We start from the raw sequence: 13,541 nt of genomic DNA, 5'->3' as shown, positions 1-13,541 counted from the left end.
TTGATTAGGAAGGTTTTCATCAACATGTCCTAAAGATCAAAGGTCTGACCTTGATGCAAAGTCTCTACGGAGGTTTTTCATTTGCAAACAATGGCTGTATTGAGGCTGCCTTATATTCCTTTTTGTTCAAAACCAGACTAGGGTATAGGATTATGCATGCAACAGGATAATCTTCAAAGACAAAAAACTAAAACCCAGAAGGTCAAAACCTCAAAAGGCCTGCACACCACCCATAAAAATAGTTATCACAGTATTTTTCCCAAATGAAACATCCATGATAAACACCATAACTGATTAAACTCCTGCAATGTTACCAGGTATCCCCGCAGTTTTATTGCTTAGAAAGGACACCTAGCGTAGTAGTGGTAAAGCCCATTTATCCAAAAAGTAATGAGAGTGGGGAGGGACACTGCACTGAATACATTTAACGCTATGTTATCAGTCTGCTTACAATTCCCTGGGCTAGTTTCAGATTGAAATCACTGCACATCAGATGAACACTTTATTGTTTTGGTAGATTATTAATTTACAGGTTTCCAAATATTGAAAGCCAGTTTTGATATTAAAAATCATCTCATTTGTGTACATAATATGGCTTAACTTTCATGTTTCTCACACCGTTGACAAAGTACAATTACTGTGAATTTCAGACCTTCAGTCAGCCAGCCATCAGTAGTAGTGTTATCGAATAAACCGGTGGGCTGTGAAAAGTAATACTGTTTCTTGAAATCATACAAATCTATCACAAAAACCGGTACTATTAATGGAAGATTTACCAAATATCAGTGTCTGAAATTAAAAGTCTGGAAACATCATACACAAGAATGCTCGTATTGCGGAATAAGGTTTTTTGACCGCACTCAAAGATTCCCATTGAAGCCCCAGTGCAGATCAGCTGTACCCGACCATGCCCAAGTCTCTAGTGGTACCACTATACAAAGTATTCCAGGGTACCGTACTGCAAAAGGGACCACCATTCTAAAATTGCAGGCAAGTGGGTTTGTGTGATCTCAAGCGTGCAACAGGTCCTCTCAATAAGTGAGAAGATGTGCGGATGCTACCAAGCTTATGATAACGATTGGGGAATTGCGCCCTCCCCACAACCCAGTCTGTTCTCATTATTCAAAAGGGTCCCTAGGTTACATTTACATTTGGCTTAATGAAATCGTGACCTCTGCAACACTCACCCCGAAAATTGCTCCACAAACACGAATACACCTCGCAACCTAGGAAGAGAGTGGCTGCCCTGACGGTGAACAGCAAGCTCCTTTTGGTATTTATTTATTTTATATAGCGCTGGCTAGACCCGGAGGTATCAGAGCGCTTTACATGAGCATCAGATCATAGTTACAGCTTACATCGTTACAAAGGTATTAGATTCCAGTGGAAAATAGGGACTACAAGCTCATCCTGTCTCATGCGATGGAATGCCCCTCGCGCTGAAAAGTAGCAGTCTAGTGCCTCGTTAGGATACTGCTACTGCCAGAGCGCTTTCTTTCCCTGGACCAAGCTCGCCCCACCAGCCCCCCCTCGTGATTGATTAGTGTGGAATTTAACAACCCTGCGCCCCTGCACCCCTCAAGAGGGATACAAAGCAGCAGCCTGCCCCGCAGACTGGCAATGCCGGTGAAAGCGCACCTTACCCACTAGCTCCCCCACCATGAACACCAGGTAAAGCGCAGCCGCCGCCACCAGCCTATTGCGGACCCGCCGCTGCTTGGACAGTTCCCGGTGTTCGGTGCAGCGCTCGCAGGGGGAGGGCTGGGCGCAGGCGTTCGGTAGGTCTCGGTCCAGCAGAGAGTCATCGTCGGAGGAGAGAGTGCCTCCCTGCCCGGGCGCCGCCGCCGCCACCACCACTCGGAGCTCGCTAAACCGAGGCAGGTCCTCATCGTCGGCGCCCCCGGGATCCTCGCTGAAGTCATACACGTTGTTGCTGTCGCTGAGGTAGAGCGGCGCGTCCCTCTGCCTCAGCAGGGACGACTTGAAGCCGTCCCACCAGGCACCGGTAGAGCGCCGAGCCATCTTCAGGCGAGACCAGCGGCGCGCGGGGCATAAGGATCCGTGGGCGCGCGCCCTAACCAACCGCGGCCCCAGTCACGCGGCGCCTCAGGTGAGACGGTGAAAGATACTTGATCCCCTTGATTTACACTGACAGCACAACAACATCGCCGAGTATCGGCTGAGATCTTAACTCTCGCGGTATTTGGGGCACTGCGAGAATTCTACTGTGGAACGCTATGAAAGATTATTATCCCGTGACAACACAAGTGATAGCTGCTGGAATGAACTCTTCGTTCAAAAGTCCAAGAACAAGCAAGGCGCAGCCAAAGCTATTTTGTTTCTATTCAGATATACTTTTCGGAGGAAAAATGTTGTGTGGCCATTCATTTAGGGAGATATTAGCATGATACAATACCTACTCACACGTTGATCGATGTCTTGTTTCCGTGCATTTCATAGTAAAGCCCGAGTTCAGGGAACCAACTGAATCATCACTTTGGGGAGGGTTAATTTTAGGAAGATGCCAAACAGGATACGTTTCAATAATCCAGTCAGTACATGACATTTATTTATTTATTTATTTATGCGATTTTATATACCGCGGACTTTACCCGAAGGTGTCAGAGCGCTTCACAATAGGAACAGCAGTGATACATGAGGAGAAAAATTACAAGTGAGCAAATTACAAAAGCAAACGTTAAGTTACATGAATCAAAAGTGACAATAGTGAGCAACCGCAATCGGTACATTACAGGAGGAAAAAGTGATATGTGTGCAGGTTAGAAAAGCGTACAAAGTACAAGTAGAGGTATAATACTGCAATAAATGGCAGACACTCCAGCACAAGAACAAACGTTACGTAGACAATGGTGGCACTTGTGCAAGTATCTAAAGCAAACAAAAAGTGAGAGGTAGCATACAGTGTGTTACAATAGAAAAGTGACGTGTGCGAGTTACAAAAGGTTACCATACACAGGTACAAGGATAATACTGCAATAAATGGTAAACACTCAAACTGCCAGAACACACTGGGAAGGCACTTCAATAGTCATGGACACTAGAATTTTCAATAATGGGAGGTCTTCCTTCAGATGATAGAGAGGGCGTGAATTAGATTTAGAGGTGTCTTTGGAGGAGGAGAACTTTGAGGTCCATTTTGAAGGCCGGAGGAGGAGGTGGTCCGGAGCTAAGGCGGAAGTGAGTTCCAGATTCTCACTGCGTTGCCTGAAAAGGATTGGGCCAGCGATCTTTCCTTCTTGAAAGTGGGGGGTACAAGCAGTAGATTTTCCGCATTACGAGATGGCCTAGAGCCTCCAGACAGTTTCAGTTTATTCGACAGGTAGAGAGGAGAGGAGGAGTGCAAGGCTTTGTGGGTGATACAGGCAGTCTTGTAGATAGCTCTAGCCTCGATTGGAAGCCAGCGAAGGGTGGATAACAACGGTGTGATGTGGTCGCTTCTTTTTGCCCCAGAAATGAAACGGGCTGCTGAGTGGAGGACAGATTTAAGGGGGGACAGGTAGGATTTGGGGAGGCCAGTAAGAAGAGAATTGCAGTAGAACAGTCTGGAGAGGACCAGCGATTGCACCAGTGTTTTAAGGTCTTGTTCAGGGAAAAAGCGACGAATTCCCCAAAGAAGGCACTGTTGGTATCGTGCAGATTTTGCAATGGAGTTGATGTGGGGGATTAGATTGAGTTTGTTGTCGAGTATGACACCAAGGGATTTTGCGCTGTCGACAATGCTCCAGTTATGTTTGTTTTCGTAAACTACTCAAAACTCTCCTCTTCCAGCTAGCCTATTGAGTTACTCTGCTGCACTGTTTACCCGCAATTGTCTATGAGCGCCATGAAACCGTTTTGGTGACCGAGCGTGGTATAAATATTTTTAACATAACATAACAATGATGGGTTTATTGTTAAGCTGATTCATCTGATCCATCCATGATTGAACCGGGGGAGGAGAAAGTGAGGAACAGAGGAGGAGGAATTCAGTTTTGGAGGGATTCAGAATCAGTTGATGAGTTGACATCCAGTTCTGAATGGAGTCGAGAGTCGAGCTTAGGATGGCGAGATCATGATTGGAGGCAACCTTGAGGTAGATTTGAGTATCATCTGCGTAGCGATGATAGTGGATCCCGGATTTACTTAAGAGATTTCCCAGTGGTTCTAGGTAGAGATTGAACAATGTGGGTGCAAGTGTAGAGCCTTGAGGAACACCTTGACCTACCGCCAAAGGAGATGAAAGACTGTTCGCTATTTTGATCATTTGGGATCTATCAGAGAGGAAGGAAGCAAACCATTTAAGCACAGTCCCCTCCATGCCCATTCTCTGTTGCAGAGTGTTGAGGAGAGTGTCGTGATTGACAGTGTCAAAGGCTGCAGAAAGGTCGAGGAGAATTAGAAGACAGGACACCCCAGAGTCGAGTATCCTCAGCGCGTCATCAATCACTTGCAATAGGGCTGTTTCAGTGCTGCAGTTTTGGATGAAGCCGGACTGACAATTGTCAAGTAGATCATTGTCCTTGATATGACGAGAGGTGATCTTCGCAAGAAGGGTAGGTTAGTGATGGGGCGGAAGTTGTTGAGGTCATTCACATCAGCAGTGGGTTTTTTAAGCAGAGGGGTGACCTGTCCTGTTTTGAAGGAGACAGGAAGGGAGCCTTGACAGAGGGAGAGGTTGACCAGAGTGGTCCAATAGGAAAGAGAATGGGAATAGAAGTCAATGGCAATGGCACTGGGGATGGGGTCAAGAGAATGGTTGGAGGGCTTTGTTTAGAGGATGCACTTGAGGAGGGCATCTTCAGAGATGGGGTCATAGTTCTGCCAAATAGCTAAGGATTTGCGCTCCTCTGGAGGGGTAGGATGAGTGACCTGAGCCACAAGGGATTTCACTTTTTCGTCTAAGAATATACCAAAATCCGCTGCTTTCTTTGTAGAATCCTCCAGCTTGGAGGTTGGGGGAGAGCGGTTAGGAACCTTGATGAGATCGAATAGTTTTTTGGGTCTATTTTTGGCAGAGTCAAGGAGGGTTCTGAAGTGCGACGCTTTCTCAAGGAAGATGTTCTTGTGGTACTTGGATCTTGCTGAACGAAGCGTGGCCAGATTATCAGTGGAGGGCGCTTGCCTCCATTGTTTCTCCAGGAATCTTAGTTGCTTCCTTTCTTCATAGAGGGATTTGTTGAACCAGTGTGCTGAGGGAGTGGGCCTTATCTTTTTACTTTGGAGAGGAGCGACATTATTGATTTCGACTGCAAGGACTGTGAGGCATTGAGAGGTGAGTTTGTCAACATCTAGGTTCGGGTCTAGCCTTGGAAGTGATAACAAAGCTGATTCACAGAGGGAAACAACGTCAATATTTTTAGCATCACGGAACCAGGAGGTAGCCCTCTTAGGTTGGCCAAGAGTTATAGAGTGTGATAGGTGAAGAGAGAATGGGATGAGGAGGTGGTCAGACCAGTCTACATGAATAGGGGCAGTGATAGAAAGCATGTCTGCTTTAGAAATGACAAGGTCCAGGATTGAGCCCTTAGAGTGTGTTAACTCTGTGCAGTGTTGGATAAGATCGTTAGCAGAGAGGAAGGTGGCCAGCGAGTTCGCAGTAGAGTCTTGGGCTGAGCCCCAGTGGAGATTGAAGTCACCCACAAAGGTCTGATTGTCACTTTGCGAGTATTGGTCGCTGATGAAGTCAGTGAGTTCCTCCATAAACGAAGGGCCGCTACCCGGCGGGCGGTAAATGACATGGAATCTGATGGGTGAGCGGTGGTGCAATTGTAGCTCAAGAGAAAGGCATTCAAAAGTGCGGAAGGAGGGGGCGTGGCTAAGATGGCGGCTCGGGGGCGTGGCTAAGATGGCGGCTCGGTAAGACGTGTCTGGCGGAGGCTCCCTAGACCCGATCCCCCGCCAGGGACCTTTGCGGACCTTCGACCTCACCGAGCCGGCCATCGTCAGCGGAAGGGGTCCCTGTGAGGGGCTACAGTCGAGGAGCCGGTGGCGAAGCTCGGGGACGGCGGAAGAACGGAGACGCCTGGCGGCCGCCGATAGGCACAAACAGAATTGACCAGGGAGCTGGTGCTAGGCGGCCCAAGGGGATCCCCGTAGCATCACGGACACGGCTGAGGTGGAGTCGGGGACTCCGGCGGCGCCTGCGGAGGTCAGGGAGCGACATCCGACAGCACCGGACGGAGGTTCAGGCGGACCGGAGGAGGACTGCGCAGTGCCGGGTCCGCCGGCCCCCGGAGCTACGTGAGGCCCCGGCGTGGGCCTAGCGGAAGTGTGCGCCGAGACCCAGAGGCGCCTGGCTGCCGCCGAAAGGCGCGAACGGGGGAGACCCGGGCGCTGGTACCGGGCGGCAAGTCGAGACCCCACACAGCTTTGCGGTCACGGAGGAGGTGACGTCGGAGACCCCGGCGGCGTCTGAGGAGGCCAGGGAGCACAGTCCCACTGCACCAGACTGCGACCCGGCGGACCGTGCGGGGCCAGGCCCGCCGGCCTCCGGAGCTACGAGAGGCCCCGACGCGGGCCTGGTGGAGGGGGCGCGGCCCAGTGGCATCAAGGGCCGGTGGGGCCTAACAGCAGTAGAGCGCGGGGCCCGGCAGTCCGCCGCAACGAAGAGGACCGCATCGGAGGGAGAGGGGAAGGAGGTCGCCCCCCCCTGCCACGTGTCTACGGCTGAAGTGGCCCGGGAATGGAGGTGAGCGGTGCTCAGGGGGCGGCTGAAGAGTGACTGGGGACACGGCAAGAGGTCCCCCCCATTACTGGCAAACCCAGAGACATAAGGGGCCCGGGCGAGTTGGGACGCAGCTGGGCCTCTGAGACGGCTCGAGGAGGCGGCGGGCCCTGGGAGGCGGAGACCCGTGCAGGCAGACAGGGGCCCAGTAGTCGTCCAGGTGTGACGAGCCCTGTACCACGCACGAGAAGAAGCAGCAACATAAGGGCCTGTGAGAGAGGCCCCAGGGACACGGTACCGGCCCTCCCAACCTACGACCAGAGCACACCAGGGAATCCTGTGGTGGTGCCTAGGGCCCCGACCGAGCTGAGGCATACCGCTAGGACTGAGTTTGCCATGTCGACCACTAGCCGCAAGGGGAACCGCAACATCTCGGAGATGCTGGCCAAGGGACCCCCCAAAATCGACAAAAGCCCAGACAAATCGGCATCGGGCCCCCCCCCCCCAAAGGGAAAGATCTCCCGGAAGGCGAGACGCCGGCGACTAAGGCGTTTATGGAGGCCCTCTTCACCTCCCTGAAAGAAGATATTCAAACCTTCCGGCAGGAAATGACTGGGGAATATAAGGAACTCCGGCGAGACGTCGACGACCTGGGGGAGAGAGTAGCTGCCAACGAGCTCTCAGGCCAGGCTAGAAGTGAGGAAATAGAACTCCTCCGGCAGGAGATCGTCCGCCTTCACGACCAGCAACTGGACCTCCAGACCCACACGGAGGACCTGGAGAACCGCTCCAGGCGAAATAACATTCGAGTCCGGAACGTGCCGCTCAAGGCGGAGGGGGACGACATGGCGGGATACCTGCAAGCGCTCTTCGGGATGGTACTGGGAGAAGGGGAAGACTTTGTGGTTCGGATTGACAGAGCCCACCGGGTGGGCCCAGCCCGCCGGTCCCAGGGCCCCCCGCCGGACATCCTGGCCTTTCTGCCGGACTACCCCCTGAAGGAGCGCATATTGAGAGAGGCACGCCACAAGCAACCCCTTCGATTCCAAGACCACAATGTGGAACTTTTTCAGGACTTGGCTGTGACCACCCTACAGAAGCGGAGGGCGTTTAGGGTTGCCACCGCCTTCCTGCGTAAGGAGGGAGTCCCCTATTCCTGGGGGCACCCTTTTCGCCTTGTCTTTAAGTGGAATGGCACCCTCCACCAGTTGCGTTCCCTGCGAGACACGTGTGCAGTACTGGGCATCCCCCACGTGGAACCGCCCCAGGACAACACGGATGAACGACGGTTCTCCGGAGCAGCGACGGGCTCCCCAGGGACGACGGGGGACGGATGGCAGAAAGTGCGTCGAGACAGGCAACAGAAGAAGCATCTCAAGCCCGACCCGGACACGGTGGCCCAGGAAAAGGCCGCAGCGATCCACGAAGTATCTAAAGACACCGGCGCCGCCTCCTGAGCCGATTCCAGTGAAGGTCGTCATCAGCTAAGTTTTGACTCCTGGATGGGGGGGTCGGGGGCCGAGAGCCGCCACTGCCACACACCCACTCATTGACTCATTTACCACAGGCCTAGACTGTCTCATGATTGGCCTGGGACTATGTTCACCAGTTGGGGGGGGGGGAGGCAGGGGGGACTGGTGGGAGGGGAGTTGGGGGGGGAGGGCAGGGGGGACAGTTGGGGGGGGAGTTGGGGCTGGGGAGGGCAAGGGGGGGAGCTCGGTGTGTTCACTCTGGATTAGCGACATGAACTCGGGTAGGGCTAGCTGGGGGCTTGGGTCAGGGCAGGCGGGACGCTCGCTTACCCATGGCTGTTGACACCTTACGTATCCTCACCCTTAATGTTAAGGGACTTAATAACCCCATCAAAAGGAGGGCAGTTCTCTCCTTCCTTGAGCGCTCTGAGGCCGAAATCTGTCTGTTGCAGGAAACACATCTGTTAGCGAAAGATTGGCACCGCATGAAAGCAAGAGCCTTCCCCCACCAATTCTACTCCACGACCACTGAGAAAAAGGCAGGCATAGCTATACTGGTGGCCAGACACTTCAGAGGGCGGGTGGGGAGTAAGGTGGCAGAGATCAGGGGCAGGCTCCTAGCGCACACAATACATGTGGGTACTTCTTCCTTCACGTTAGGTTCCATTTATGCACCCAACACCAAACAAGAGGTCTTCCTGAAGGGAGCGCTGTCTGATGCGCTGTCGGGCGATATGAGGCTAGTGCTGGTGGGAGGGGACTTGAACCTGGTCATGGACAACGAGTTGGATAGATCCGGGAGGAGATTTGGGGACACTGGAGCACTGTCGGCAACCGGGAAGCAGTGGCTGGGGGACAGGGGACTGATTGACATATGGCGGGACAAGCATCTTACTGCCCCGGGTTACACCTTTTATTCACATGTGCACCACACATACGCTAGAATAGACCACTTCCTGGGCTCCACGGACTTGGTCCCCATGGTTCACGACATTGACATCACACCGGCGGCACTTTCGGACCACGACGCGGTGATCCTCCGACTGACGGTCCCGCGTACTCCTCCACATAGGGGCAGGTGGCGACTCAGGGAAAGTCTACTGTCCCGCAAGGGGGTGGTGCAACAACTGTCCCAAAGCATTACCACCTACTTGGACCATAACGACACAGGGGAGGTGGCCCAGGGGACACTGTGGGGGGCGCTTAAGGCGGTCCTTAGGGGCGAAATCATGGCGATCGCAGCGGCGGACAATAAGGAGCGGAAAGAACGGAGGCGGGAGTTAGAGACGCAAGTGCTAGAGCTGGAGCGGGGTCACTGCCGGACAGGCGCCCCCCGGATTAGGCGCAAATTGAAAACGGCCAGGGCACAACTGGCGAGTCTGGACCTGGACAGGGCAGAATATGCGGCGCTCCGCCTTCGCCATACGTACTACGTAGGGGGAGACAAGACGGGCCGCTTGCTGGCTAGCAAACTTAAGGCCAAAACCGTCCGCTCCCAGATCCCAGTGATACGCGGAGACGACGGCGACGAGGTCTGGGAGGATGACCACATAGCGGAGGCATTCCGAGCCTTTTACGCACAGCTGTATGCCGCCGACCAGACCGTCGGAGAGGAGGCGGGGAGGGCCTACCTGGAGACTATGGAGGTCACCGCTCTTAATGAAACGATCTCCGCAGCGCTTGAAGCCCCTTTCCGCTTGGAGGAGGTCATAGCGGCCATCGCCCGTCTCAAGCCCCTGAAAGCACCGGGCCCAGACGGCTTCTCCGCGGGCTTTTACAAAACCTTTTGCTCCCTCCTGGCACCGGTCCTCACGAAACTGTTTAACTCTTTCGGGGGTCCGGGCTCGATCCCGCAGGAGATGTTAGAGGCAGAAGTCATAGTCCTTCCGAAACCGGGCAAGGATCCCTTGCGCTGTGCAGCATACAGGCCGATTTCACTCCTCAACATCGACCTTAAGCTCTTTACGAGCATTCTGGCCTCCCGACTGGGCCCGTGTCTACCAGGCGTCATCGAACCTGACCAAGCGGGCTTCGTCCCCTCCCGGCAATGCGCAGACAATACCAAGCGCATAATGCATGTCATAGACAAAGCTCACTTCAACGCCTCGGACGCAGCATTGCTGTCGGTAGATGCCGAGAAGGCGTTCGACAGGGTCGACTGGAGATTCCTGGAACAAACGCTGATTAAGTTCGGCGCGGGTCCCCGCTTCCGCTCTTGGGTGGCAGGATGTTACACATCCCCAAAGGCGACCATCAAAGTCAATGGGGTCAGCTCCGAGCCGTTCGACATCCAGAGAGGCACGCGACAGGGCTGCCCCCTCTCGCCGCTCCTGTTCACTCTCTATATCGAGCCGTTTGCCCAGCGTGTCCGGGACTATGAGGCCATTACTGGGATCAAGTTCGGGGGCGTGGAGCAAACCATAAGCCTTTACGCGGATGACATTCTGGTAGCGGTGGATAATCCGAGGGTCTCCTTGCCGGCCTTCCTGTCGTAAATGTCCGCGTTCGGAGAGGTGTCGGGCTTCAAAATGAACGTCCAAAAGTCTGTCGTCCTGCCGTTAGGTAGCAACACCCGGCCAGCTGACAGGGCATCGTTGCACATAGGGGGGCTCGAGGTCAGCACCACCATACAGTATCTGGGGATAGACTTGACGCCGGCGACTACCCAAACGGTCGACCTTAACTACACTAAACTGCTGGCGCGCGTTCAGGGGGACATAGCGCGGTGGAAACATCAGCCGCTTTCATGGTTGGGTCGGGTGGCTGCCATAAAAATGTCCCTGTTGCCCACGATCCTCTACATATTCCAGACTATCCCAGTCACCCCCCCACTGGGGATGCTGAAGAAGCTACAGGACGCCTTGCACCACTATGTTTGGGCGAACAAAAGGTCCAGGCTGTGGCGCGACTTGGTCACGAGGATAACGGCGGAGGGGGGCTTAGGGGTCCCGGATTTGAGGCGCTACTTCCAGGCGTCTCAGCTTAGATTCCTCCTGGAGTGGTCCCGGCCGACTTCGGAGAAGCACTGGTTGTTCCAGGACAGGGCCATGGCGGGCCTGCCCCTCTGGAAAGTTCCCTTCCTGGCACGTCCGGACAGACCGCCGTACCTCAAGAAATCCCCTATCACCAGGACTCTTTTGCAAGTGTGGGATGCAACCGCGGTCCCGAGAGGCCTGACAACCTTTCCCTCCCCCATGACGCCTCTGCTGGACAATCCGGCGTTCCCCCCAGGCAGGTCTCCAAGCTCGTTCCCTCAATGGCGACAGTCCGAATGCCGCTCCGCAGGTCACTTGTTCAACACGGAGGGCTTTTTGACCTGGGACGTAGTGACAGCGGACTATACACTGGATAGGCCACTCCGCTACCAGTACTTCCAGCTTCGGCACTGGCTGACACACGCCGACGTGGCACCTTTGGCTGGCCGTCCCCTTACCCCCTATGAGCGATGGATCATGACCAAAACTTCAGACACAAAGTCCATCACTGAATTATATCAGATGCTGTCCCCACCTCCCCCTACGGAGAAATCAGCTGGGCAGAGACGCTGGGAGAGGGAAATAGGTCGCAATCTTTCTGCCAAGGAATGGAAAGACATATACTACCGCGCTCATCACACGGCCAGAAATACAGCTAGCAAAGAGGCGGCGGTAAAGATCGCCTACTATTGGCACCTGACCCCTGAACGCCTACACCAGGGAAACCCGAGCACGGACCCTAAATGCTGGAGAGGGTGCGGGCACACGGGGACCATGCTACACATTCTGTGGGAATGCACCGCGGTACAGGAATACTGGGAGACAGTACTTAAAGACATAGACACCCACTTTGACACCGACATTCCACGCTTCCCCGCTTATGCTATCCTTGGACTACCGAACAGCCTCACGTTCCCACTCAAGTCTATCCGGGGAAAGCAGATGGGATTGGCGATGGGGGCGGCATCTCAACATATCTTGTCGCTATGGGGGTCCACGAGGAAGCCCACACACACGGGGTGGTTGCACAGGTTGTGGTATGTCATGGGGATGGAGAGGATACAGGCCTCGCTCACACAGTCATCCGAAACTTTCAGAGAAACTTGGCAGCCTCTCATCTCTCTGCTCTCCCAAGAATTTACGGAACTTACATGTCCAAAGTATCTAAGGGTTCTGAAACTGGCGGAAGGGTTTCGGGACGAGCTAGCCAGAGTGGAACATAAGGTCTAGCCTGGACCCCGCACAGCCACCTCTGAGAGCTACAAGGAACACACCGGGTGGGAGGGGGGGGTCGGGTGGGGAGGGGATTGACAGGGGGGGGGTGGGACACAGTTGGGGAGGGTGGGGGGGGCGGGTTGTTAGGGTGGTTAGTGAAAAGAGTTCTGGTGGACACCGTGGGGCGTACCCCCCACCATGCGAGCATACATGGACACTCAATCCCGCCTCACTTATTGGATGCACGGTCGGATACTATGCAGTGTTGGGGACGGGTACGGCAGCTTTGTCCCTTGTTTTTCTGTTCATTGTATGTATGATATCGCTTTGTGGAACTCAATAAAAATATATTTGATCAAAAAAAAAGTGCGGAAGGAGCTGAAAGGAGAAGCCTTCAGTTGAAGGGAGTTCCTAAAGATGACTGCAACACCTCCCCCAACGCTGTCAGTTCTGTCATTCCTAAGTAAAGAATAGCCTGTGGGTAATAGGAGATCAAAGATAGAGTGAGAGGTATCGTTGAACCAGGTCTCTGTGAGAAAGAGCATGTCTATATTGTGAAACGTGATGGTATTGGAGATTTCAAGTTTGTGTTTTACTGCAGATCTGCAGTTGTGGAGTAGACAGCGCAGCTCTGTCAAGACTGTTTTGGTGACAGGGGCACTGGGGCTCTGAAGGGTGATCGGGATATTGTGTTTATACGAGGGTGCTCGGGAGGGTTTAGGTGGATGCTTGGTTCTGACAGAGGAGATGGTCGGAATAGAGTAGATAGTAGGGTTACTGGGAGGTGCAGGTTGCAGAAGGGAGGCATTCAAAGGCTTGTGTGAGTTGACAAAGTTTGTAGATGACAGGTTCAGCTTGGCTATAGTGGGGTGAGGGGGCGAGGTGCATCTCGTGGGATGGTGAGGGTTTTCCAAAGGAGTAGAGGTGTATGGAAAGGTGGAAATCTTGGAGCTTAAAAGTGAAATGGTAGTTACAAGCTGGGAGATGGAGGTGATCAGAGAGTCTAGCTTATTTTCCAGAGAGAGTAAGGCAGAGAGCACGGATGGTTGGGTGGCTGGATGGAAACAGGAGGGGTGGAAATGGTGGTGGAAGGCAGGGAGAGGTGGGGGTACAGGAGGGGAGTTAGGGTATAGGGTTCAAAAGTGGGGAAAGATGGAGGTTGAGAGCGGGAGATGGTGAGTCAGAGACGAAGGGAGAGTTGTCTTTGTTGGAGTT

General features: G+C 53.7%; 2 protein-coding genes across 2 annotated transcripts in view; one reads left to right on the top strand and one right to left on the bottom strand.

Annotated features, from left to right (window-relative positions):
• SLC30A4 (solute carrier family 30 member 4) overlaps positions 1–2,681 on the bottom strand; it is a 320,947-nt gene extending 318,266 nt beyond the window's left edge. Inside the window, exon 1 of the mRNA XM_086958260.1 lies at positions 1,644–2,681. Coding sequence (XP_086814386.1) covers positions 1,644–2,022 — 379 coding nt within the window. The 5' untranslated portion in view covers positions 2,023–2,681. The remainder of the gene's footprint in view (positions 1–1,643) is intronic.
• Positions 1–13,541, top strand: part of BLOC1S6 (biogenesis of lysosomal organelles complex 1 subunit 6) — a 308,964-nt gene that overhangs the window by 64,262 nt on the left and 231,161 nt on the right. The gene's annotated exons all lie outside the window — the stretch shown is intronic.

This window comes from Lissotriton vulgaris, chromosome 2_1 (assembly GCF_964263255.1).
Source record: "Lissotriton vulgaris chromosome 2_1, aLisVul1.2, whole genome shotgun sequence".
NCBI lineage: Eukaryota > Metazoa > Chordata > Amphibia > Caudata > Salamandridae > Lissotriton > Lissotriton vulgaris.
Note: the sequence above shows the minus strand (reverse complement) of the source record. Positions and strands in the feature narration are given on the sequence as shown.